At 51.7% G+C, this 27,580-nt stretch overlaps 1 protein-coding gene and 1 long non-coding RNA gene across 2 annotated transcripts; both read right to left on the bottom strand.

Annotated features, from left to right (window-relative positions):
* Positions 1–4,581: 4,581 nt before the first annotated feature.
* On the bottom strand, positions 4,582–26,063 carry LOC144940775 (voltage-dependent calcium channel gamma-3 subunit-like). Its single transcript, XM_078867178.1, has 3 exons — positions 25,754–26,063; positions 8,133–8,219; positions 4,582–7,139 (listed from the first exon to the last, which is right to left on the bottom strand). Exons 1-3 carry the CDS (start codon positions 25,974–25,976, stop codon positions 6,433–6,435), a joined length of 1,017 nt encoding a protein of 338 aa, XP_078723304.1. The 5' UTR covers positions 25,977–26,063; the 3' UTR covers positions 4,582–6,432.
* On the bottom strand, positions 24,879–25,357 carry LOC144940776 (uncharacterized). The gene is made up of 3 exons (XR_013639167.1): positions 25,013–25,357; positions 24,934–24,969; positions 24,879–24,903 (listed from the first exon to the last, which is right to left on the bottom strand). It is a non-coding gene; the product is annotated as an uncharacterized LOC144940776 (long non-coding RNA).
* Positions 26,064–27,580: the final 1,517 nt, after the last annotated feature.

The raw sequence follows: 27,580 nt of genomic DNA, 5'->3' as shown, positions 1-27,580 counted from the left end.
TGCAACCAATTCTGTGCAACCGATCGGATCCTAAACGCCCATGCATTGCAAGAAGGTCAACGCATTGCTGGATACACTGTCGCCTTAAAAAGGGGGAAAGAAAATAAACATTGATTCGGCGAAGTTTCTGGCAATGCCCCTTCTCGTGCACGTGCTATGAAGGGCCACTGCCCGAAACGTCGCCTGTGATATTTATGTATTTTCCTTTTAAGGCCACAGCCTGATAAAGGAACGTGTTGAAGTGTTTTCTTTTTCCATTAACCGTGCTTGTGCACCACTGCCAACGCAGCAGCGGTGGCAGCAACATCAACAAATAATTTCGCTTACACTTGGGCAAGCCGCCAGCGAGTAGACATCCGAGGAAGTTCCATCGCGATGGTCGCAATGGAAGTGGCGGGAGGTGGGGGGGTATTGTTTGGGCAGCTCCCGCGGATTTCCACACAGCGGTGAAGCTATTTTGACAACAGGCGAATGGGGGGGGGGGAGTTTATTCATGACGCGACTCGACAGCGCTCGGGTGTGGACCGCCGCCCTCAGTGCGGCGAGTCGAGCGACGTTTACATAAGTCACTCCTCTACTTACGAACGCTCGACTTACGAACTTTCAGAGATACGAACAGACCTGGTCCCTCATGTCAAGTTGTCTGTTCGGACCGAGAGTCGTAAGTCCAACCGCCGCGAAATAGACGGCGGTGGTGACATCTACATCTGCGGAACGTGAAGAACCAATTGCGTCTTCATCTACGGGAGATAATACAACTTTGAAAGCCATTCTCCATATTTAGTGTACACGCCGTAGAACGTGTTTGGATTCGACGGGAGTAAAGTTGGACTTACGAAACAAATCGACTTACGAACAGACCTCTGGAACCTAACTAGTTCGTAAGTCGATGAGTCCCAGTTTGTTGTTATAACGTCGTACGGTCTACGTACCATCTCCTCAACAAGTGGAATCGACGGGTGTAAAGTTGGACCTACGAAACAAATCGACTTACGAACATACCTCTGCAATCTAACTCGTTCGTAAGTCGAGGAGTCCCGGTTTGTTGTTAGAACGTTGTACGGTCTACGTACCATCTTCTCAACACGTGGAACCGACGGGAGTAAAGTTGGACCTACGGAACAAATCGACTTACGAACAGAACCTCTGGAACCTAACTCGTTCGTAAGTCGAGGAGTACCGGGTTGTTGTTAGAACGTTGTACAATCTACGTATCATCTCCTCAACACGTGGAATCGACGGGAGTAAAGTTGGACCTACGAAACAAATCGACTTACGAACAGACCTCTGCAAATCTAACTCGTTCGCAAGTAGAGGAGCCCCTGTACCTGCGTGCGGGGGGGGGGAGGAGGTGTTTTTTCCTTGTTTTTTTTTTTGTAAATCGGCGTTCCTTGCCAACAGCAGACGGCCTCTTTGCTTCCGAACGGAACCGCGTTCAGAACCACAAACTGTAAACGTAGGCGCTGAGCACGTCAGCCACGCGGCGCGTGCAAGTCGGCCGACCGCACGCCACGACATCGATGGATAACTGAGCCGGCAAAAAACTCTACTACAAGTCCACGTGGTAAATCGGCGCACATTTGGGCCCGACATTGTATCTCAGAGAGGGCCGACGTACATTAAGGTCAACGTATGCTATAATTCGACGCATATTAAGTCTACTTATAACTCGACGTACGGTTTTCTATAAGTCGACGTTAAGCCCGGTGGACATACAGATTTCTTAAGTCGGTACATTTCCTAAGTGGTCGAGACATCGTGTTTTCCTCTCTCTCACTCACTCTCTAACTCGACACCCACCTCCTAAAAGGTCGACGCGCTGTGCCCACGTTAAGTACGCGCTATTATTTAGTAATAGACACATCGTAGTCAAACCGAAAGACGACAACGAAGGCCTACCGTTGATAACGACACGGATATATGGCTGTGGTTACAAGACACAGTGTATAAATAACCGCACATTCTGTAAACACCACGTCACGGATCCTACGTGCACATTGTGCAAACGCGTCACAGGGTAGACATCCGCGGAAGTTCCGTCTATGGCGGCGACGGTGATAGTGGAGGAAGGGGGGGGGGAGTTGTGGAGCTTCCGCGGATTTCTACGCATCGTGAAGCTTTTTTTGTTTTGATACATGGCGATAGAGGCGAGTCGAGTTTATTTTTGACGCGACTCGACAGCGCTTGGAAAACGAAGAGCATCGGCCTATGGCTATGTCACAGACACACACACACACGCGCGCGCGCACAGACACACAGGAAGAGATACACACACACGCACGCAGAGGTATACATGCACACGTACACAAGCACATAGGCACACAGTCAACACACACGCGCGCGCACGGGTGTACACACACACGCACGGAGATGTACGTGCACAACGTACGTACACACATTCTTTACAAACACGCGCAGAGGTACACGTTCACATGTACACACAGCGATACAAAGACACGTACACAGCAACGCACACGCAGATGGAGAAGACGAATAACCCTTTGTTTACTGCTGGGTAAAGTGTTCTTAGCGAGCACCTGTTAAAGCCCGGACGTCGCTCGAATGGAATGCGTGGCCAGCCCCACGCTCTACCACCAGCGCGAATATCGTCACACCGCACCGGGGACTCTTTTGAAGGCTGAGCCGACCAAGTGGAAGCCCACGACCGGTTCAGATAACACTGGTCAACACACTTTTTCTGGCAAAAAGGTATTCCAACGGTTTCAATGTAATTTTGGGGTGCCGATTCCAAATCTGGAATCAGTTTTTGTCTATTACATCAGGTTTTTGGGATATCAAATATTGCATTTTCAATAAAAACTGCAGGAGAAAAATATTAAATGAATGTGGATATCTACATAAAATGATATTATAAACACACTATCCTCAAAATACAGCACCATATTTTAACACTAAAGCAGTCACTGACTCGCAACAACTTGCAATCATAAGTGACAGAGTTAATTTCGGGTAAACTCAATGAAAATGGGGTATGCCGATAGCATAAAATGAGATGTGATAGAGCAAATCTGAGATCAGATTTGGAATCAGAACCCTGAAATTAGTCTAAAACAGCTGCAAAAGTCCAGGCCAGAAAAAAAATGTTTTTTTTGTTTACACTATGAGATCTCTTTTACCAGTGGCAAAATATAATGGTAGGTTTTTACCCTTTTAACTGGTACAAAACTGACACCTTTATTCAAGGCATCATGTTTGCAATGACCACAACACAAGTAGTCAATAAAGCAAACAAAAAGAAGCAACTCTGATAAGGATAATAATATGCACTGTCATTGAAGTTGATTGGCCCACACCCGAGACGGCTTTCTTTAGAGCCTAGTCCCCATTGGTGTAGGGCCAGATGACACCAGAAGGCGTACAACTCAAAAACAGTGCAATATCAGAGTATTGAGAGTTCGGGGTAAACATTTACACTATGAGATCTCTTTTACCAGTGGCAAAATATAATGGTAGGTTTTTACCCTTTTAACTGGTACAAAACTGACACCTTTATTCAAGGCATCATGTTTGCAATGACCACAACACAAGTAGTCAATAAAGCAAACAAAAAGAAGCAACTCTGATAAGGATAATAATATGCACTGTCATTGAAGTTGATTGGCCCACACCCGAGACGGCTTTCTTTAGAGCCTAGTCCCCATTGGTGTAGGGCCAGATGACACCAGAAGGCGTACAACTCAAAAACAGTGCAATATCAGAGTATTGAGAGTTCGGGGTAAACATTTACACTATGAGATCTCTTTTACCAGTGGCAAAATATAATGGTAGGTTTTTACCCTTTTAACTGGTACAAAACTGACACCTTTATTCAAGGCATCATGTTTGCAATGACCACAACACAAGTAGTCAATAAAGCAAACAAAAAGAAGCAACTCTGATAAGGATAATAATATGCACTGTCATTGAAGTTGATTGGCCCACACCCGAGACGGCTTTCTTTAGAGCCTAGTCCCCATTGGTGTAGGGCCAGATGACACCAGAAGGCGTACAACTCAAAAACAGTGCAATATCAGAGTATTGAGAGTTCGGGGTAAACATTTACACTATGAGATCTCTTTTACCAGTGGCAAAATATAATGGTAGGTTTTTACCCTTTTAACTGGTACAAAACTGACACCTTTATTCAAGGCATCATTTTTGTTTGCTTTATTGACTACTTGTGTTGTGGTCATTGCAAACATGATGCCTTGAATAAAGGTGTCAGTTTTGTACCAGTTAAAAGGGTAAAAACCTACCATTATATTTTGCCACTGGTAAAAGAGATCTCATAGTGTAAATGTTTACCCCGAACTCTCAATACTCTGATATTGCACTGTTTTTGAGTTGTACGCCTTCTGGTGTCATCTGGCCCTACACCAATGGGGACTAGGCTCTAAAGAAAGCCGTCTCGGGTGTGGGCCAATCAACTTCAATGACAGTGCATATTATTATCCTTATCAGAGTTGCTTCTTTTTGTTTGCTTTATTGACTACTTGTGTTGTGGTCATTGCAAACATGATGCCTTGAATAAAGGTGTCAGTTTTGTACCAGTTAAAAGGGTAAAAACCTACCATTATGTTTTTTTTGTTGTTGACCAGTGTAATCGTCACCGGTGTTGGCCGTGAGCGGGAATCGTAAAACCCGGGCCGACGGGTTGGTAGCGCGGCGTAGCGCTGAAACCGCCACACCACCGCTGCACACGCAGCCGTACACAGGTACACGCGCGCGCGCGCACTCCAACCAGGGCCGGATTAAGGCGTGGGGGCTTTAGGGGATGCAAGCCCAGGGGCCTCCGCCAGCTGGAAGGCCTCCAGAGATTAAGTGAAAAGTTATCTCACTTGTGAATGCTGAATTCTGTTGTTGTTGTTGTTGTTGGCCTTGTAAAGGTACATTTTATTTTTCTTTAACTTTGTTTGCCTTTTGATAAGATTACTGGGGGCCTCACAGTACACTGTAGCCCAGGGGCCTACAACATCTTAGTCCGGCCCTGACTCCAACCACGCACATTGACGCGTCCCCCGGCCATTCCTGTTGCTGTCCAAGGTGCTGAGCCGAGCCAAGGCAGTCAGGGACGTCAGCCGCACGTAACGTTGTGTAGTTTGACCGCTGTGCGGCAGCGGCGGTGGTGGCGGTGGTGATTGTGGTGGTTGTGGTGGCGGTGGTGGCGGTGGTGGCGGTGGTGGCGGTGGTGGCGGTGGTGGCGGTGGTGGCGGTGGTGGCGGTGGTGGCGGTGGTGATTGTGGTGGTTGTGGTGACGGTGGTGGTTGTGGTGGCGGTGGTGGCGGTGGTGGCGGTGGTGATTGTGGTGATGGTGGTGGCGGTGGTGGCGGTGGTGATTGTGGTGGCGGTGGTTGCGGTGGTGGCGGTGGTGATTGTGGTGATGGTGGTGGCGGTGGTGGCGGTGGTGGCGGTGGTGACGGTGGTGATTGTGGTGATTGTGGTGGCGGTGGTGGCGGTGGTGATGGTGGTGGCGGTGGTGGCGGTGATTGTGGTGGCGGTGGTGATGGTGGTGGCGGTGGTGGCGGTGGTGATGGTGGTGGGGGGTCACGTGGCCTGTGCCAGGACTGAGCTCGGAGCGAAGTCGAGCGCAGAGGGCGAGTGATCACCAGTTGGAGACCGGGTAGGTTTGGAGGGCAGTTCAATTTGGGATTGGCGTAGTGTAAAGGATATAGTCAGGGGTAGGGTTACGGATTGGGTTATGACTAGGGATATGGGTGACGTTATGGTCAGAGGAAGCTTTCATGGTTACAGATTTGGTTACAGGTCGTGTTAGGTCTAGGGGGTTAGGGTTTAGGGGTAGGCGATCGGTAACGGGGGTATGTCTAGGGTGTAATCTTTTTTATGACTTCACTCCCAAAACCATTGTCACGCTGAGCTCCAATCGCACAGCGGATCATTTGTTTCCGGTCTTCGCTTTCGATGTGGCGCCACGTGACAGCCACTGACGTCCGCCAAAGGGCAACAAGTGGAGAGACTCGTGGAGCGCAAACGGAGGGCCGGGGTACAGCTGACCACACACACGCACACTCACTCAGCAGCCGTGGGCCAAGGGCAGCCGAGAGGCTAAAGCACGGGAGGACGGTGGCTCGGACAGGCGCGCAGAGACGCAGACCCCGCGAGTGGCAGACAAGACCCCCGGAGAGAGGCACGGAGACAGATTGCTCGGAAGAGGCAATCGACATTGAGACACCCACACACGCGCGCACGCCCACGGGGACGAGACGTTCGGGTGAACGAGCTGGACAGACGGCCGGTGATTGCGGACGCGTGAACAGACTGTCGGACACAAAAAAAAGAAAACTCGTAAACGGACAGCCGGACAGACGGACAGACAAACGGACAGACATTTGGTCGATTAAACAGACAGATGGGCAGACCGAGCAGAGAATACGCGGACACGCGCGCGCGCGCACGCGGAGACACCGCCCAGTCTCACACGGGCGTCGTCCTCCTATTCCCCGCCGTCCCAAACAGCGACTCTTTGAGCTCCAGCGGAAAGCAGCTGCCGGAGCCAAACACGGCCCCGGTCGCGTCGCGTTCACAGTCGAAGCTGCCTCCGACGCCGCCGCCGCCGCCGCCGCCGCTCCCGGTCGTTTCGTGCGGCGGGACCGCCGCCGCCGCCGCCGCGTCGCCCGTGAGCGTGTAGAGCGAGATGCCCGCCGGCAACTTGGGCGCCGCGAAGGGCGGCAGAGCGAGCGCCGAGGCGGCGCTCGACGCGGACGAACGCCGCCGCTGGCGGAAGCGGTGGCTGGGCAGACGGGCCAGGGCGGCGGCGCGCTTGGCGAGGAAGGCCGGGCGGCTCGCGCTGCGCGCCTGGCGGAGGGTGTCCACGTAGGTGTGCACGATGAGCACGCCGATGGTCTCGGCGACGATGAAGGAGAGGGCGCCGAAGTAGAAGGACCAGCCGTACGAGTAGCTGCTCTTCTTGGGGTCGCCCTTGCCCGGGTCGCCCGAGTTGCTCGAGATGTAGACGATGATGCCGATGATGTTGGCGAGACCCGCCGCCACGAACGAGATGCCCGCGCCCAGGATGAGGTTGTGCTTCGAGCGGTAGAACTCGCTGCCCGCCACGCACAGCCCGCCGCACAGAAGCAGCGTCACGCTCAGGATGGGGAAGGCGCTCGAGGAACGCATCATGCCTGGGGAGGGAAGGGGTGGGGGGCGACACGGCGGGTGGTGTTGGTGCCCCGTGAGATGCGATGCTCACGGCAGACGAGCGGAGCGCCCGGAGGCTAAAACACAACAGCAAGCTGGCACAGTAGGGGGGGCACAGGTGGTGCATCGGCCAGTCGTCTCAGTCAGTCGACCCATGGCACCTGCTGGGTCTGTCCCGTGACTTCCTGCCATCGGGCGTTCGACACTTCGCGTGGCCTAAAAATGTACCTAGACTGGCACGAACGCCGTGGTCATGTCACCGCCACTTAGTGGCGAATGGCGGTTGTTGTTGTTGTTAGACGGAACATATGGGCTCAGGAATGGGGGACTCGCGTGTGCAGTGCCGCTCGGTTTAAATAGCCCAGCGTCCCAAAGTGCCTGACGTCACACCCCGTCCCAACCATTCCGATGCCCAGCTGTAGCTTTCTGCTTTTCTCTTTTTTAGCCGAGGGGATCTCCTGATGGCAGCTGTCCCTGTGCGGCCCAGGGTCACGCAGCGTCGGCCCGCAAGTGGGCATTCGTCCGTGAGTCGGAGGACGATGTTATTGGTTATTCCAATCGATAAAATAATTCGTTCGTGAGCAAATTTCAAATTTGGCAAATGTAAACATCATTCTCAACGTGGAGGGAAGGGGAAATAAAACAAGGTAAGTGCGCTTTGGGGAGGCACGACGCATCGTGGAGAGAATGAATGATGGCTCCTGTTCAAGAATAGCGATGGGAGGGGCTGCCAGGCTTTGGAACACATCCTGCGAGCACCTCCGCCGAGGATATGGATCGATAGCATTGGCTCGTGCGCCGGTGCTGGGTGGATTTAATTCCGTGACAGGATGGTGAGTGATGGCGACGGTTTTGGGAAGGCTCTCTTCCAGCAGTGGATTGATCATGGCTCGAGATGATGATGATGATGCTGATGATGCTGATGATGGATCTGTGGCGGGCGGGTGGCATGCGGGAGCGAGCGTGTGTGGCCTTACGCAGGAGGTACTCGGCCATGTCCTTATTGTCGTAATCGTTCTCCTCCGGGAAGTGATCAATCTTCCTGCACACGCCCACGTTCGAACCTGCATAGCCGTCACCGCCAGCAGCAGCAGCAGCAGCATCATCATTGCCATCCAAGCCATCATCATGAGTAGTATCATCATCATTATCATCATCACAGTCATAATCATTATCTGCATAATCATCATCTGCATCCAAGTCATCATCCTTACCATCCAAGTCATCATCATGAGTAGTATCATCATCATTATCATCAACACAGTCATTATCATTATCTGCATAATCATTATCTGCATCTAAGTCATCATCCTTACCATCCAAATCATCATTATCATCATGAGTTTCCTATTCGTCATCCCAGTCATAATCATCATCAACATCTAATTCATCATCATGATCTGCATCCAATTAATCGTCATCAAACACGTCATCATCATCCAAGTCGTCAAAGTCAGCATCATCATCGATACGATACGAGTTATCATCATTGTTAAAGTTATTCAAGTACTAAAATAAACACATTCATCAATAACGCTGCCTAAAATAATATACTGTACAGTATATAAAGTGGACGATGTTTCTGGTAATCACCCGTCTTCATAGCCAAAGAATGTCAATAAAGTAACACAACAACAAACACACGTGGACTCGTAGACTATTACTCTCTAAACAAGCTGTATCTCCTTCATATGCCAATACAAGAATACATTTTTATTATTTTACATAGAAAATGTACGAATGTGTCGCATTATTTACGTGCAAGGGACAGATAATGTGAAGGAGGTGCATGCTCTCTGCTTATTTATTTTTAAAACAATCACTATTGTTGTCATTTACATTTATAAAAGTGGCGCATTTCGTCCGTAAATCGCAACGCGATGGAGCGCAGCAAATAAAGAGAAACTGCAGGGTACACGACCAGAACCAGGCAGGGGGGGGGGGGGTAAAGACCAATTTAAAGAGATGAGTTGTACAAGACGACGCTTCAGTCGCTCTCACGAATCCGATTTGTGGCTTATTGACAATGGCAACGCGTCCCAACGTCTGGGAGCTGCGCAGTGGCAAAAGCCCGATCGACGTTTTTTGTTTGTTGTATTTGTAACCGATATTCTTAGGTTGTTTCGGTAAAGTCACGTAGGTAAAAAATTTAAATTAATAAAAGTAAAATGAAAATAAAATAAAAATCACGACGTTTCGGAGGCAACACAAGCTTCCGTCTTCAGGTGGAACAGTCGCAGCACGATTGCTGTTTCAAGTAAATTAATACTTTTATTAATTTAAATTTAAATTTTTTACCTACGTAACTTTACCGAAAAAACCTAAGAATATGAATCATTGCAGTCACGAAAGCTTCAAATCTAGAATTTGTAACCGATGTTAAACGCCTTGAGTGAAGGCGCTCTATAAATATATAAAACGTAAGATAAGGATCAGGAAGAGAAGATGTCAGGAACATCGTTGGCGTATGTTTTGCGACTTATATCCGCAGTGATTATGCTGCGTTATCTATTACTCTCTAGATCGTTATCATCATCATCATCATCTACTGCCAGTCATAGAGCCCGCAGTTGGCATGTATTCCTCGTGGCCGCGTGGATTTTTTCCCGGTTATTCCCGTTTTGCCCTCCACATGCAGAATAAACACCACGCGTTTAGAGTATTCGGCTGATATATATATTTCCACACGATGGTCAGCCACTTCGTTGAGCTGTCATTTGCGTGATAGCCAAGTCGCTTCTGAAAAAATAAAACCTCCACAGCTCAGTGGGGCATTTACCTAGAAAAACAAAAAACCAATCACGCCGTCCGCGTGTCCACATTTGGCATCGCCGCCCGCGAGTGCTGGTCAGCACCCGGGACAGCGCCTCGCGCCGTTGGCTTCTGATGGGAGCGAATTCGCATGCGACATTTGGGTCCTCGAGAGGGTGACGTCACCAACTATTACAATTTAAACGACTTTTTAAAATGTATTTTACCAGGTAAGGCCCACTGAGCTATATTGACAATTTCTTTAGAAGATAGCTGGCTATATTTCGATTTAAAGCTTTCGTGACTGCAGGGATTCATCTTCTTGGTTCTTTCGGTAAAGTCACGTAGAATGGAAATAATAAAATAATAAAAACAAAACATGATAGAATAATTCTCACGACGTTTCGGCCACAACGCAAGCAGCCGTCCTCAGGTGAAGAACAGGTCTGCTTGCGTTGTGGCCGAAACGTCGTGAGAATTATTTTATAATGTTTTATTTTTATTATTTTATTATTTCCATTCTACGTGACTTTACCGAAAGAACCAAGAAGATAGCTGGCTATCACAAATGATAGCTCAACGAAGTGGCTTATCGTGTGGCCATTTCTAGCAGGCAAATACTCGTGGATCTCGACCCAGACGCGTGACGTTGATTCGAAATGTGGAGGGGAAAACCCGGAGGACCCGGAGAACACGCAAACTCCAAATGTACAGCAGCAGGCGTCTGGGTCGAGATCCAACCCACGACCTCCTGTATACCAGGCGAGATAGTTAACATCTCGCCAGGGTGGGACCCCTCTCGCCCAGCGCAGAGAAACGGCACCAAAGGGGTTTTAAACATTCTAATTTGAAGTCATGAGGCTCGTTAGGGTCAATGTCATTGATGCCATCACGCCTCGCCACCGCTTCCTTCCTTCTGCACGATCGTTCACAGGCGGCTTTCAAAAGTCCACAACTTGACCTCCACGATCCGCTCGTTTGCAGTGTCGCCGTTGCGACCTTCACCCGGCCTCAACTCTTCCGACAACAATGGGCACGTCCTTGAAGGGCCGATCTTACAGTCAGTCGCTGCATAGGGCCTTCGTAAGTCAGCGGTTCTCAGCTCGTGTGGTCCGTGCCACCCTGAAGTCACGTCAAAGCCTTCCAGGGGAGGTGGGGGAGGGGGGGGGGCGGCGGTGGGATGGCTGCGGCATGGACACCGTGCAGGAGAAATGTCAAATGTTCGCGGGCAACGACAGCGCCGACGTTGCAGTCACGAAGCACGAGAATGCGCAACACGAATGAAATGCCTCGATCACACCGCGCTCATCGGAGGCGTCTACTGCTGCCTTAGCCAAATGCGGTGGGGGCTGGGGGAAGGAGGGAGGGGGTGGGGGGCTTGGGGACCAGTTTTATTGATTTGGGCTGGGGGGCGGGGGGCTATACCACACAATTAAAGAACCACAATGTCTTAGCTCTTGCCCCCCCCCCGGCCCCCTCGGATCTCGGGTTGCCACTTACCCGTCTCGGTAACCCGCACCGCCCCAACCGGTCCCGTCCCGAGTCCAACAAACCCCGCAGCAAATTTCGATGTAAAGCTTTCGTGACTGCAGGGATTCATCTTCTTGGTTATTTCGGTAAAGTCACGTAGAATGGAAATAATAAAATAATAATAATAATAAAACATAATAAAATTATTCTCACGACGTTTCGGCCACAACGCAAGCAGTCGTCCTCAGGTGAAGACCAGGTCTGTCGGGGAGACATTCAGACGCTGTCTCCCCGACAGACCTGGTCTTCACCTGAGGACGGCTGCTTGCGTTGTGGCCAAAACGTCGTGAGAATTGTATTTTATTATGTTTTATTTTTATTATTTTATTATTTCCATTCTACGTGACTTTACCGAAAGAACCAAGAAGATAAACCCCGCAGCACTTTCCGTAACCCCTCCAAGTTTGCTGAGCCTTTAAGAATAGGCGTTTTACCCTTTATGGCAATAGAACAGGAGGTGCTAAGATGTTAAAAAGACCAAACTCAAACTTTTTGCAAAGAATCATGTCTGCATCAACCACACGTACTTGTGGTGAACATGGGGGGGAGGGGGTGGGGGGATTGGCCAAATATTTACGTGGAATAGAAATCAGGCTTGAGATTAAGTGAGGCTTAAATTAGGCTTTCATCATCATCAAGGCGATACTGATATTGTTTTAAGAGAAGCCTGCTTCACACCGAGCTTATCCTACATAACAGAAACTCAAGGCAACTCATCTTCTTGGTTCTTTCGGTAAAGTCACGTAGAAGGGAAATAATAAAATAATAAAAATAAAACATAATAAAATAATTCTCACGACGTTTCGGCCACAACGCAAGCAGCCGTCCTCAGGTGAAGAACAGGTCTGTCGGAAAGACAGCGTCTGAATGACACTGTCTTTCCGACAGACCTGTTCTTTAGACGCTGTCTTTCCGACAGACCTGCTTGCGTTGTGGCCGAAACGTCGTGAGAATTGTATTTTATTATGTTTTATTTGTATTATTTTATTATTTCCCTTCTACGTGACTTTACCGAAAGAACCAAGAAGATGAATCCCTGCAGTCACGAAAGCTTTAAATCGAAACTCAAGGCAACTCGTCAATGACACTGCCCTATAAAAGGGGATATAAATATAACGTGTGTAATAGGCGACGTTTCGGGCAGTGGCCCTTCTTCATGGGCCATAGGTCTTTCTCTCGGTGGCCGAGTGTTTGGCCCATGAAGCAGGGCCATTCTCTGAAACGTCGCCGAAAAAATATGTTATATTCGTACTGAGAGTGAAGAGCATTTGGGGTAGAGGTCGTCCTTATGGTAGGGGGGTAGGGGTGGTGGGGTGTTTGGAGGGGGTGGGTGGGGGTTGTGGGGTGATATTGTGCATCGCCGAAACAAATGACATAACCCTAAAACTGCAACCTCCTCCCGACCTTTAACCTTCACCAACACCCCCCCCCCATCTCCACACTCGCGCCCCAACCACCACCACCACCACCCCCTCCTCCATCCCTCTTCCACACCACGGCCCCTCTCCCCTCCCCCACCCACCGCCCATCTCTCGATCCCCGCGGGATCCCAGAACCGGTCCAGACCGCATCCGCGAGGCACACAAAGCGGCGTCGCCGGCACGGGGACAGGCGCGCGGGTCGCGTGACGGAGGGCCGGCATGCAGAACCACGCATTGCGCGTGTGTGTGTGAGTGTGTGAGTGTGTGTGGGTGTGTGAGTGCGTGTGTGAGTGTGTGAGTGCGTGCGTGAGTGAGTGTGTGTGAATGAGTGTGTGAGTGAGTGTGTGAGTGCGTGTGTGTGAGTGTGTGTTAGTGAGTGCGTGTGTGAGTGTGTGTGTGTGTGAGAGTGTGAGTGAGTGTGTGAGTGTGCGTGTGAGTGAGTGTGTGTGTGAGTGTGTGAGTGCGTGTGTGTGAGTGTGTGTTAGTGAGTGCGTGTGTGAGTGTGTGTGTGAGAGTGTGAGTGAGTGTGTGAGTGTGCGTGTGAGTGAGTGTGTGTGTGAGTGTGTGAGTGAGTGTGTGCGTGAGTGAGTGTGTGAGTGTGTGAGCGTGTTTGTGAGTGTGTGAGTGCGTGTGTGAGTGTGTGAGTGTGTGTCCGGCAAAACAACCTCCTACCTCCTCGCGGTGCCGGACGGGCAACACTGTCGTGGGCAGTGCTGTGGGGGGAGGGCCAATGCCCATTGGCCTCTCCCCTCATGGCGTCTGTGACCACCACAGTGGCTAAACGGGGGCTCTGGACGGGTGCGAGGGGCTGGTAACCCCTCCACCTTCAATTAACCACCACTAAACTACGAAGTAAACATAGACCTGTAACTAATAAGCTTGTGCCGGAGGCCCCGGGGGGTCAGGCTTTTATGACGTCTCCTGGCCAAACCCCATTTGGCGGAGCCAGGAGATTGAATTTTCACCCTCGGGGCTCCTCCAGAAACAACGAAAAACCATTGAGGATGGCCACGTGGAATGTTCGAACGCTCACTGCGGAGGAGAGGCTGCCACTCCTCTGTCGGGAGCTGGACCGGTACCGTCTGGATCTCTGTGGCATTCAGGAGGTCCGGTGGACTGGTTCTGGATCCTGCCACCATGAGGGGTGGACAGTCCTCTACTCGGGGCAGGAGACTGCCAAACAACAGGGTGTGGCTCTTCTTCTGAACAAAAGAATGAAGGGGGCGTGGGAGCGTGGCGGTGAGGTGTGGGAAGCTGTAAGCCCCAGGATACTTTGGGCTCGCCTTCCCATCAATCAGAGGCGAGGAATGGTGGTCGTGGTTACTTATGCCCCCACCGAAGACGAACATCCGTGGAGGGATGCAGGCAAAGCCGATGAGTCAGACGCTTTCTATGACCTCCTGTCACAGGTACTGGCTAAAGTGGCCACTCGGGACAGAGTCATCTTGTTGGGTGACTTCAATGCCCGAGTTGGTCATGATGCTGACACCTGGTCTGGAGTGATTGGAAGGCATGGGCCAGATCAGCTCAATAATAACGGTAGGAGGCTGCTAGATTTTTGTGCAGCCCATGGGCTTGTAATTACCAACACGCTCTTCCGGCATCGGCGCATCCACACAACATCATGGATACATGCCGGGTCCAAGCAAGAACATCTGCTGGACTACATAGTGACGGACCAGCGGATGCGAGCCCATGTCCTTGACACCAGGACCTACCGTGGAGCTGATCTGCCCTCTGACCATCGACTAGTCATCTGTAAGATGCGCCTGCCATTCTTCCACTCCGGTGGTGGGTGTACACCCAGGATCCCATTCCAACCAAAAGTGGCCTGGTCTAAGTTAGCTGATGAAAGTTGCAAGCGAGAATTTCATCATCGCTTGCAGCTGGGGTTGGCATCGTCCCCCACTCCACCTGATGTCGAGGGTAAATGGGCGAGGTTTAAGACTGTGACTCATGCAGCTGCAATGGCTGCTTTGGGTACGCGGTCCAGACCTCCCCGGGAACCCTGGCTGACGGAGGAGGTGTTCAGGTTAATTGAGAAAAAGCGACAGGCCCACTCTCATCGCCTACAGCATCCCACGTCAGAGAATGAGGAGGTTTACCGCAGTCTTCGCTCGGAGGTTCGGAGAGCCGTGAGGCGCTGTAAGGATGGGTGGTGGTCGCGGGTTGCTGAGGAGATGGAGTCTGCCTCAGTAGCCCGCGATCACAAATCACTATTTAACTCCATCAAAAAAGTAACCTGTACCGCCACACCTATTACCATCATTAGAGGAAAAAACGGTGATCCAATCTCCGACCCCCAGGAACAGGTTTGCAGATTTGCTGAGCATTTCTGTGAGGTCCTGGGGGAGGGAAAATCTCTCAGCCAGGAAAACATCATGGCACAAAGTGGGGATAACCCTGCTGAGGCTGCGGTGCCTCAAATATTGGAAGAGGTCACCCCCTGTGAGTGGCTGGCTGAGGTACCGGCTGTTGAGGAAGTACTGAGGGCGATCCGGAGTCTGAGACCAGGGAAGGCACCGGGCAGAGATGATCTCCCAGGCGAAATGCTGAGGGAGGGTGGCGTTTGTGCACAGACTGCCCTATATGACATCATAACAACAGTCTGGACCACTGGACGGGTTCCGCAGGACTGGAAGGATGCCCTGGTGGTCCCCCTCTTTAAGAAGGGGGACCGTACCGACTGTAACAACTACAGGGGCATCTCACTCCTCAGTGTGCCGGGTAAGGTCCTGGCAAGGATTATTCAACATCGCCTTGCTAGGCATGCTGAGGAGAGGCTTGCGGAGCCCCAATGTGGTTTCAGGAAAGGGCGGTCCTGCACAGATGCCATATTTTCTGTCCGTCTGCTACAGCAGAGGTGTAGGGAATTCCAAAAAGACCTACATCTCTGCTTTATTGACCTGGTCAAGGCCTATGATACCATCAGTAGGACTGGGCTCTGGGTTGTTCTTCGTGCTTTCGGAGTCCCTGACCCTCTGCTCACGATCATTAAGGACCTTCATGATGGTGAGCGGGCCCGGGTAAAACTACATGGCCGGGAGTCGGAGCCTTTCCCTGTACACCTTGGGGTGCGACAGGGATGTCCTCTGGCTCCCACATTATTTAACATCTATTTCGACTACGTAGTTCGTGAAGCCTTCAATGGCTGTACCGGGGGAATTACCATTTGGTACAGATATAATGGGAGGCTGATCGACGCCCGGGTGCGATCAAGGGATGGCTCCCTATTGGTCAACCACGTTATGTATGCCGATGATTTGGTAATAGCTGCTCATTCAGAAGAGGAGTTGGAGACGCTGCTGCTGAGACTGGAGCGTGCCACTAAGAGGTGGGGCCTTACCATCAGCCCCACCAAAACTAAGCACCTGCCTGGGTATTTTGTACCATCGGGCACTCCACCCCCACAACTCCCAATCGGTGATGGGGCAGTTGTTGAGAGAGTGGAGAGTTTCCCATACCTGGGCAGTGTGCTTATGACCGGCTCCAGTTTATCAGCAGAGGTCTCACTCCGAATCAGTCGAGCGGCAATATCTTTTCATCGGTTGCGTAACGCTGTGTGGAAGCTACCTGGTCTGTCGCTCCGCACGAAGCTTCAGGTCTTCTCGGCCACGGTCATTCCCTCCCTTCTCTACGCTTGCGAAACGTGGACCCCCCTAGTGGAGCATCTTCGCCGGTTGGAAACATTTAGGCTGGCCTGCCTACGATCCATCCTGGGTTTAACCAGGCTGGATTGTGTGAGGAGCTCACAAGTCCTTGAAAGATCTGGGCAAAGTCCCATCAGTGAGCTCCTCCGGCAGGCAAGGCTGCGTTGGCTGGGTCATGTAACCCGCATGCCCAGCCACCGCATGCCTAAACAGCTTTTGTTCGGCCGGATCGAGGGGGCTAAGCGGGCGCGGCACGGGCTAGAGAAGAGATGGAGTGATGTGGTACAGGAGGACGTGGAGCTGAGTGGACTTGCCGATGACTGGTACCAGCGGTGTCAAGATCGGCCTCAGTGGAGGAGGCTCGTGAAGGACGCTACTGGGCAGTTGGAGGCAGTCGCCCTCCAACAACAACGGAGGGCGGAGGAGCGACGCTCACAACAACGAGCGGAGCGCCGGGTGGCTAAAGCACAGCAAGTTGGCACAGTAGGGGGCACAGGTGGTGCATCAGCCAGTCATCTCGGTCATCTCGGTCAGTCGACCCGTGGCACCTGGGTCTGCCCCGTGACCTCCTGCCAGCGGGCGTTCGACACTTCACGTGGCCTCAGGGTGCACATGGCCTGGCACAAGCGTCGTGGTGACGTCACCGCCACTTAGTGGCGAATGGCGGTTGTTGTTGTGTGTGTGTGAGTGTGTGAGTGTGAGTGCGTGTGTGTGTGTGAGTGTGTGTGTGAGTGAGTGTGTGCGTGCAACCTCCTCCCGGCCTTCATAGGTGCTCGCTAACAGCACTTGCCCCTACAGTCTGTTGAGGCTATACGGGGGATCTTTGTCTTTTTATCTTTGTGTGCATGCGTGTGTGTGAGTGCGTGTGTCTGTGTGTGTGTGGGGAGCGGTAGTGTAGCGGTTAGCGCTACACTGCGCTATGAACCCGGCGACCCGGCTTCGATTCCCGCTCACGGCCAACACCAGTGACGATTATCTGAACCGGTCCCGGGCCTCCCCTAGGACGACTCAGCCTCAAATGAGTACCCGGTGCGGTGTGTAAACATCGCCACTAGGGAGACAAAGGCGGCCGGGCATGGTGCTGGCCACCCACCCCCTCGTGTGCCTTCATCGGTGAGCTCTAACAGCACTTGCCCCAACAGTCTGTCAAGGCTACACGGGGGATCTTTGTCTTTTTGTTTGATCATGGACAGAGGGCGACAACCAAACAATGACCCGCCCTGACCGGACATCTGTGAACAAAAAAAGGAGCCGTGGAGCTCACCGGATTCCCTCGAACGTAAATAAATATTCCGATTTTGAAACAAGAAGAGACAATTTTTTGTTTTCGAATTCGGTATTCAAGAGTCGCATACGAATCTTTTCATCAATAACGGTCGCGAAGCAGTGCCCGCAACGGGCCGGCGATCATGGGTCAGACAAATTCTCGCGCGCGATCACCGCTGTAATGAGGCCAGGGACTCTCTTTGTGTTGTTCCCGCGCTTACACAACAACGACAACAACAACAACGACAACAACAACGACAACAACAACAACAGCGTCAACAACAAGCCCACGTTTCTGCCAACAGGACGACCGGCCAAGGTCAAAGTTGTTGTTCTATTGATGCCCGAGCGTGCGTCCGTTGTTTGTTGTTTTTATTTACCGTAAACAGAATATAACACGGAACAAAATTGCGGAAATATCTTCTCCACTGCGACGCAACATGCGGTTTGTACGCAGCAGTTGGGCAAGTTGCCACGAATAGATATTACAATTAAATCATGATTATTACTTTGTGGGCAAGGTTTCAAGGTCGTGTGGCTGACCTTGAGGGCATGTCAGCCTTTGAGCGGAGAGTGATTTAATATTCCCGGCGTTTTTGGCTTTCTGTGTAAATTGCCAAATGGATGAATCTTCTCGGCCGATGCAGCTACTGCCGAGTATTACACTGACAGATTAGCGTGAGCTACAGTATCGAAGACTGTATGTACCGCTTATCGACTGCATGTGCTTCCGATATGCACGGTCGGCTATACGTCAAGAAATTCAACATGCACACGTACCGCTTATAGACTAAGTGTGTCCTATATAGACCGCATGCACTCTATATAGAGCGCATGTTTGTCTTTAAAGGCTGTATTATTATATAGACTGGAGGCACTCCGGAGACGACAGTATTCTAGACTCTTTGTAGACCGCATGTGCCCTTTATGAACATCGTAGCCTCTGTGAACTGCACCCTTTCTAGACTGTATGGATACCCCAGGGCGTGTTATACTGGTAGGAATCTACTGGTTCCACCAGCCCACAGGGAATTATTGTGTCCGTCCGTCGTGCAGGGAGGGGCTGGGTGGGGAGGGAGGGGCTGGGTAGGGAGGGGAGGGGCTGGGTGGGGAGGGAGGGGCTGGGTGGTAAGGGGAGGGTGGGGAGGGGCTGGGTGGGGAGGGTGGGGCTGGGTGGGGGATGGGAGGGATGGGGCTGGGTGGGGAGGGACTGGTCACCCCGTGATGCCCTTATAAACTCAACGTTTAACCTACTCACGCCGGCTTGTGCCCGCCCTCACAGTCGGGCATATTTGCGGAATACACCACACCACCGTTGAGCCTGGCCATTGACCGAGCAACCCAACGTTCCTACCAGCTCCCTCCGCAGGAATGTGTTCTTTACAGCCTGTGTCTACCGTTCATAGCCTGTAGGTATTCGATTGCCTGGGTCTACTCTGTGGCGGGGGGGGGGCTCCTCTCGGCAGGCTCGCTGATGATCCCCGATGCGAACGAAGACCCCCATTCAACACCGTCACTCTGCCCTCCCCTCGTTGCCGACGATCTCCAAACGAGAGCGAATCGCCGTCACCCGCCGACTTCCACCCACCGTGCTTCTGCCACGCGCGCGCCCATTCGTTTCAACGTCCGTCCGCCTGCCTGCCTGCCTGCCGGTCGGCCTGCGAGATTTACATTACCGTGTCACTCATCTTATCTGCCCGTAGACATTAACGGGCTGTCGCGGCGGGCTGGGGATGTAAGGAATTAGTAGGGTAAGTATGGGGGCGATGTGGTGGTGGTGGTGGTGGTGGGGGTCTTCTCCCCCCCCCTACCCTTCTCACTTGACGATGCCATGCTATAATATCGCCCCCCCCCCCTCTACCCACCCCGCTCCACTTCGCTCGTCCGTCATCCAACATCGCGACAAGGACGTTCCAACCGGTCAGATTTGAGCGCGCACTGCGTTCGAGAGCGACATGGCCAAGTCGTAGGGGTTCCTTCCTGGGCAGCTCGCAGAGAACTGCGATTCTGACTCGTCGCCGCCGCCTCCACGTGGCTTGCTGACTGAATTCGGTTGGAGGTGGAATAGTTGAAGATTATTATGAATCCGACAATCAGAGTGCATTCTCTTAGTTCTTTGGGTAAAGTCACGTAGGTAAAAAATACAATTAAAATTAATAAAAAATATAATGTATTTTTATTAATTTTAATTTCATTTTTTACCTACGTGAAATTAATAAAAATAAAATGTATTTTTTATTAATTTTAATTTCATTTTTTACCTACGTGACTTTACCGAAAGAACTAAGAGTATGAATCCTTGCAGTAACGAAAGCTTCACATCTAGAATCAGAGTGCAGGTTACGAACATTTCGGATGGATCTGGTGTGTGGTCCCTCCCCCCTTTTTTATATTTCGGATTGAAACGACATCCGGTGATGACGTCACAATAAAGTTCGTCCCTTCAGCGTCCCCCCCCCCCCGCGAAATTGTGTCACGTGGTGTCACGGGGTGACGTCACTACCGTTAGCACGAAGACATTTTAACGCGAGTACAGAATGGACACGATTCAAAAATCCGATATGTTAAAAAAAAAATGTTTTACCAGAAGCTCACCCCTCTCACACCCTGCACTCTCCACCTGATGTAGGGTTCCGATTTGAATCAACAACAGATTATTATTATTATTGTTTTACATTGCGGTGAATGTAGCGGCCTCCAGCGGTTACAGAGGTGATGTGAGCCCATTACATACGACTATTAATGAATAGAGAGAGGGGAAAAAAGACAATCGATGTTTTATCCATCACAATTCGATGTCTGAGCTAGAAGACCCCATAGTAATCGATTAATCGTTATGTCATAGCTATAACATTCGGCAGCCTGGGAGAGCCCATTACTGCATTCGCGATGGGGGTGGGGGGGGCGCTGGCTGGAGGGGAAGAGGCGGGGGATGACTGCAAGTGGTCGAGTCTGAGCCATATATGGGCATGGACGGAACCAAAGTCTCCACAAACACCTGATTGGGCAAAACAATCCGTGCTCGGCACCCAATAGCGTGACTGCCAGCGAGTTATGAGCGCGTGCTTAGACTGTGAAGATGGGCCACTGTCTAAAACGTCGTCTATTTCGTATTTCTTTTACACATTCCTGCGGAGGGAGCTGGTAGGAACGTCGGGTTGCTCGGTCAATGGCCAGGGTCAACGGCGGCGTGGTGTATTCCGCAAATATGGCCGACTGTGAGGGCGGGCACAAGCCGGCGTGAGTAGGTTAAACGTTGAGTTTTATAAGGGCACCACGGGGTGACCAGCCCCTCCCCACCCAGCCCCACCCCTCCCACCCCCCACCCAGCCCCACCCTCCCCACCCAGCCCCTCCCCACCCTCCCCTCCCCACCCAGCCCCACCCCTCCCATTTTTGGATGCACGACGGACGGACGGACACAATAATCCCCTGTGGGCTGGTGTAACCAGGAGGTTCCTACCAGTATAAGGCTACACAGTCTTGTTGATGAATGTGTTGAGTTGTATTTCTAGCAATGCTGCTAACTATCCGGATTATTAGACGCAGCTGCATTTATTTTCAAGCAAAATGTTAGGGCGGAGGGGGGTGCGTTTTATAATTCGCTAGGTGTCCGTGCTTGTGTGCGAGACCGGATTTGAAACACTTTATTGGACTTTATCTGGTAAAATAAAAATAGTTTTAAAGTTTATATATAAAGAAAAAAATTGCCATTAGCTTTATTGACACCGGACACAAATTTGGGGGTGCGTCTTCATTTTCGGAGCGTCTTATAATCCGTAAAAAAAACCGCGTAATTTATCATTGATTGAAAATCGAGATCAATTATTTATTCAGCAAAGCCTCACACAGTCCCGGGGGTGGGGTGTTCTTGCTACACGAGGAGGAAACCTGAGCTATCAGTAATCAATGAATACGCCGCCACAGAATTAATGATCAATTATGTTTCACATTCTTGGTTCTTTCGGTAAAGTCACGTGAAAAAAACACCTGAGGAGGGCCGCTTGCGTTGTGGCCGAAACGTCGTGAGAATTTTTTTAATATTATGTTTTATTTTTATTCTTTTATTATTTCCCTTTCTACGTGACTTTACCGAAAGAACCAAGAAGATGAATCCCTGCAGTCACGAAAGCTTCAAATCGAAAAATAAATTAAGGGGCGGCCTAATATGGGAGTGGGGGTCTTTTTCGATCCGATCGACAAATCGTCTCTTGATATCCAGAAATCACGTGACAGGAATTTCTTTAGCGAGTAAAAAATGCGCATTAAAAATGTCACAGCTTGATCCATCCTTGAACACAGAGACACGGGAAAATGTAATGGATCGATTCCCGATTATCCGAGTATTATGGAATCGTTAAAAAAACGTCGATTCCAGTTCCAGTATTCCTTATATGGGCAAAGCCACGCCCAATAACTCCATATATGGGCCTAAAACATTATCAACATTTATCATTAATTCTGTGGCAGATTCATTTTATCCTGTTAAAGGGCAACACGGGTGGGCGTGGTTAAAACGCATGACCACGCCCTCCACTGCATAGCCCCCCGCCCCCTTTCTAATTAGCCCCGCCCACTCGTGTCCCACCTGATGACGGAGACTTGTGCTGCCTCCGAAACGTCGTGATTTTATTGTTTTTATTTTTTTATTAATTTTAATTTCATTTTTTTTACCTACGTGACTTTACCGAAAGAACTAAGAGTATGAATCCTTGCAGTCACGAAAGCTTCAAATCTAGAATTAGAGCGTTAGTTATTGTTTTGTGTTCTTCGCTAATGCGTCACGTGGTCTTCAAACGCGTGGCTACAAATCATCGAGCGAGCAACTGGTCCGAGCAACTGGTCCGAGCAACTGGTCCGAGCAACTGGTCCGAGCAACTGGTCCGAGCAACTGGTCCCAGAGGCGTCCACGCAAGGATCGACTGTTCTATCGCTCAGGTGTCGACACGGCCAGTGGTGTAACGGTGAATCATTCACATTTTAATATTCATGAAATATATATTCTTAACGTGCCGACACACAAACACGCCCATAATAAGTCAGCCATACACACACACAAAGGCAAAGACCTCCCGTATAGCCTTCACCAGACTGCTGGGGCAAGTGCTGTTAGCGAGCACCTATGAAGGCCGGAACGGCGCACGAGGGAATGGGTGGTCAGCACCACGCCCGGCCGCCTTTGTCTCCCCAGCGTTGATGTTTACACACCACACCAGGTACTCATTTAATGCCTAATCGACCTCGGGGAGGTTCAGGACCGGTTCAGATATTCGTCACTGATTTTGGCTGTCGGTGGGCATCAGCGTCAGACGCACAATCCAATTCCCCACCGCCTCCCACGCTCACCTCACACACACACATTACCTCACCTCACACACACACACTCACCTCACACACACACACACTCACCTCACACACACACATTGCCTCACCTCACACACACACTCCCCTCACACACACACACTCACCTCACACACACACTCCCCTCACACACACACACTCACCTCACACACACACTCCCCTCACACACACACACTCACCTCACACACACACACACATTCCCTCACCTCCACCCTCACACATTCCCTCACCTCACACACACAATCCCCTCACACACACACTCCCCTCACACACACACACACTCACCTCACACACACACATTCCCTCACCTCCACCCTCACACATTCCCTCACCTCACATACACACACTCCCCTCACACACACACATTACCTCACCTCACACACACACACACTCCCCTCACACACACACACTCCCCTCACACACACACACTCACCTCACACACACACATTCCCTCACCTCCACTCTCACACATTCCCTCACCTCACACACACACACACTCCCCTCACACACACATTACCTCACCTCACACACACACACACTCACCTCACACACACACACACACACTCCCCTCACACACACACACTCACCTCACACACACACTCCCCTCACACACACACACTCACCTCACACACACACACACACACATTCCCTCACCTCCACCCTCACACATTCCCTCACCTCACATACACACACTACCTCACACATACACACATTACCTCACCTCACACACACACACACTCACCTCACACACACACACTCACCTCACACACACACTCCCCTCACACACACACACACTCACCTCACACACACACATTACCTCACCTCACACACACTCCCCTCACACACACACACTCACCTCACACACACACATTCCCTCACCTCCACCCTCACACATTACCTCACCTCACACACACTCCCCTCACACACACACACTCACCTCACACACACACTCCCCTCACACACACACACACTCACCTCACACACACATTCTCTCACCTCCACCCTCACACATTACCTCACCTCACATACACACACTACCTCACACATACACACATTACCTCACCTCACACACACTCATTCCCTCACACACACATTCACTCACCTCACACACACACATTCCCTCACCTCACCCACACACACACATTCCCTCACCTCACACACACACACATTCCCTCACCTCACACACACACATTACCTCATACACACACACATTACCTCACCTCACACATTCCCTCACCTCACACACACACATTACCTCATACACACACACATTACCTCACCTCACACATTCACTCACCTCACACATTCCAACCTCTCACCATTCAAGCAACAGGTCCTCCACACCCCCACCTCACACACACACACATCACCTCACACACACACACACACTCACTCACCTCACACACACACACATTACTTCACACACACACACACACACATTCCTTTACCTCACACACACACACATTACCTCACACACACACACACTCCCTCACCTCACACACACACACACATTACCTCACACACACACTCCCTCACCTCACACACATTCCCTCACCTCACACACACACATTACTTCACACACACACACACATTCCTTTACCTCACACACACACACACACATTCACTCACACACACACATTACCTCACACACACACTCCCTCACCTCACACACACACATTCACTCACCTCACACACACACACATTACCTCACATACGCACATTCCCTCACCTCTCACACACACACATTACCTCACACACACACTCCCTCACCTCACACACACACATTCACTCACCTCACACACACACACATTACCTCACATACGCACATTCCCTCACCTCACACACACACACATTTCTTTACCTCACACACACACATTACCTCACACACACACACACATTCCTTTACCTCACACACACACACATTACTTCACACACACACACACCCTCCCTCACCTCACACACACACATTACCTCACACACACACACATTCCTTTACCTCACACACATTCACTCACCTCACACAAACATTACCTCACCACACAAACACACACACACATTCACTCACCTCACATACACACACATTCCTCACCCTCAGCCATCCCAACCTCTCACCATTCAGGTCCTCCACACCCCTATCTCACACACACATTCCCTCACCCTCACCTCTACCCTCACCCACAATCGCTCACCCTCCATCACAACCACCATCACCCCAAGCTCCCTGTCTCTCTCACTCGTCTCCTCACCCTCCAGGCAGCATCCCCTCCTCTCACACACCTCTACTCTCACCACCATCACCACCACCACCATCACCACCTCCACCACTACCTCCCGCTCACTCGTCTCCTCACCCTCCAGGCAGCATCCCATCCTCTCACACACCTCTACCCTCACCACCACCACCATCACCACCATCACCACCACCTCCCTCTCTCACTCGTCTCCTCACCCTCCAGGCAGCATCCCATCCTCTCACACACCTCTACCCTCACCACCACCATCACCACCACCTCCCTCTCTCACTCGTCTCCTCACCCTCCAGGCAGCATCCCATTCTCACACCTCTACCCTCACCACCATCACCACCACCACCACCTCCCTCTCTCACTCGTCTCCTCACCCTCCAGGCAGCAGGTCCTCCACAGCCCCGAGTGGGTGCGCACCTCCTCGGCCCTGCGCGCCGCCGTTTCGTTGTCGTCGTGGGGTCGCGATCGGCAGGTGCCCCGCGCGTACAGCCAGTAGTCCGTGCCCACGGCGATGGTCATGAGGCTGAAGGCCGTAAAGGCCCCCACGGTGGTGAGTGTCCCGCGCACGCCTCGCTCGCACGGGCCCACGCTGCCCATGATGCATTCCCACTGCCGACGACGACGCTGCTGCTGCTGCCCTGTGCACCTCGCCGGGTCGCCGCTGTTGCTGCCCCCCCCCCCACAACTTGGCCCCCTCCCCTCCCCCTCCCCCGCCCCACCTCCCCAACCCCCCCCCCCCACGACCTTCACACGGCCGCGCTGCCCTTTTCACCACGGCCGCGCTTGCACTGCGACGCGGTCGCGCTGTCCTGCCCACAGCTGCCCACTGCTGCCCTCGCCGCCGCCACCACCACCACCACCACGTGGCTCGCGAGCTCGCTGCCCCTGCACACGAGGAGGCGATACGGGGCAGTGCCGCGTCGGGCGGGGAGAGTTGGGGGAGAGGTGGGGGCGGGGGGTGAGAGGAGGTGGACAGGATGATGATGATGATGTCGATGTGTGTGGGTGACGAATGCGTTGAGGTTTCGTGTGGGGTGGAGGAGGGGTGATGTGATGGAGGGGTATGGTGATGGGGGTGATGGGGGTGAGGAGGGGGTGTGATGCGTATGGCGATGGGGGTGGAGAGGTGATGTGATGTCTAGGGTGATGGGGGTGATGGAGGTGGGGAGGGGATGTGTAGGATGATGGGGGTGATGGAGGTGGGGAGGGGATGTGATGTGTAGGGTGATGGGGTGATGGGGAATGAGATCGGGCTCGGGAGTCGGTGCGATGGGTGGGGTGGGTGATGTGATGGGATGAGTGGGTGATGTGATGGGTTGTGATGTGGTATGCGGTGTCCGTGCGTGGCGTGCTATGTCACGTGACGTGCGTGTGTAAGTATTTGTGCTGTTACTTTGTCAACATCGCCACTAGGGAGACAAAGGCGGCCGGGCGTGGTGCTGGTCAGAACACTCCTCGTGTCCCTTGCCGACCTTCATAGGTGCTCGCTAACAGCACTTGCCCCAGAATTCTCTTCTAAGCCTATACGGGGGGGGGGGATCTTTGCCTTTGATATGCTACGTTCCGTGACATGTAACGTGATTGCCCCAACGTGATGTGTGATGTGCGTGGAGGTTGTTACGAGCTTGTGATGCGTCCGGTGTTCTCGGAGGGGTGCTGTGGATAGTGTGCTGTCCTTGTGTGCCGCGTGATGCAACGGGTGGGGTGTGTGATGTGGCTGTGGCTGTGATGGTGCGTGCTATGTTGGTGCGCGAAGCGTGTGTGCTGTTCTGTGCGATATGGTGCGAGGGGTGTGTGTGATTGACAGGCTGCGTGTGATGTGCTACGTGATATGATGCTTGATGTGTAGGGTGTGTGAACGTCTCTAACGGCTACGCATGGGAATCTTTGTCTGTGTTGTACCTTGCTGTGTGATGTCTTATGTAATATGCTATGTTATGTGTGGTCGATTGTGTGTGCTGTGTGTGGTGTGTGTGGTGTTGGTGTGTGTGGTGTGCTGTGTGTGCTGTGTGTGTGCTGTGCGTGGTGTGTGTGAGTGGTGTGTGAGTGGCGTGTGTGAGTGGTGTGTGTGATGTGTGTGCTGTGTGTGTGCTGTGCTGTGTGTGTGCTGTGTGTGGTGTTGCTGTGTGTGGGGTGCTGTGTGTGTGGTGTGAGTGTGTGTGTGCTGCACATTGTGTGAGTGTGTGCTGTGTGTGTGTGCT

This window comes from Lampetra fluviatilis, chromosome 23 (assembly GCF_964198595.1).
Source record: "Lampetra fluviatilis chromosome 23, kcLamFluv1.1, whole genome shotgun sequence".
Taxonomy (NCBI): Eukaryota; Metazoa; Chordata; class Hyperoartia; order Petromyzontiformes; family Petromyzontidae; genus Lampetra; species Lampetra fluviatilis.
The sequence above is the reverse complement of the archived record's forward strand: the minus strand, read 5'-3'. Positions and strand labels throughout refer to the sequence as shown.

What these genes read in the sequence shown, in the direction of transcription:
- LOC144940775 (XM_078867178.1), bottom strand. Translation starts at nt 25,976, where the DNA reads ATGGGCAGCGTGGGCCCGTGCGAGCGAGGCGTGCGCGGGACACTCACC. An exon ending in GAGGACCTGCTGCCTGGAGG is followed by an intron (nt 8,220 to 25,753) that starts GTGAGGAGACGA and finishes ACGGCTATGCAG; the next exon opens with GTTCGAACGTGGGCGTGTGC. An exon ending in CATGGCCGAGTACCTCCTGC is followed by an intron (nt 7,140 to 8,132) that starts GTAAGGCCACAC and finishes TTCCCTCCCCAG; the next exon opens with GCATGATGCGTTCCTCGAGC.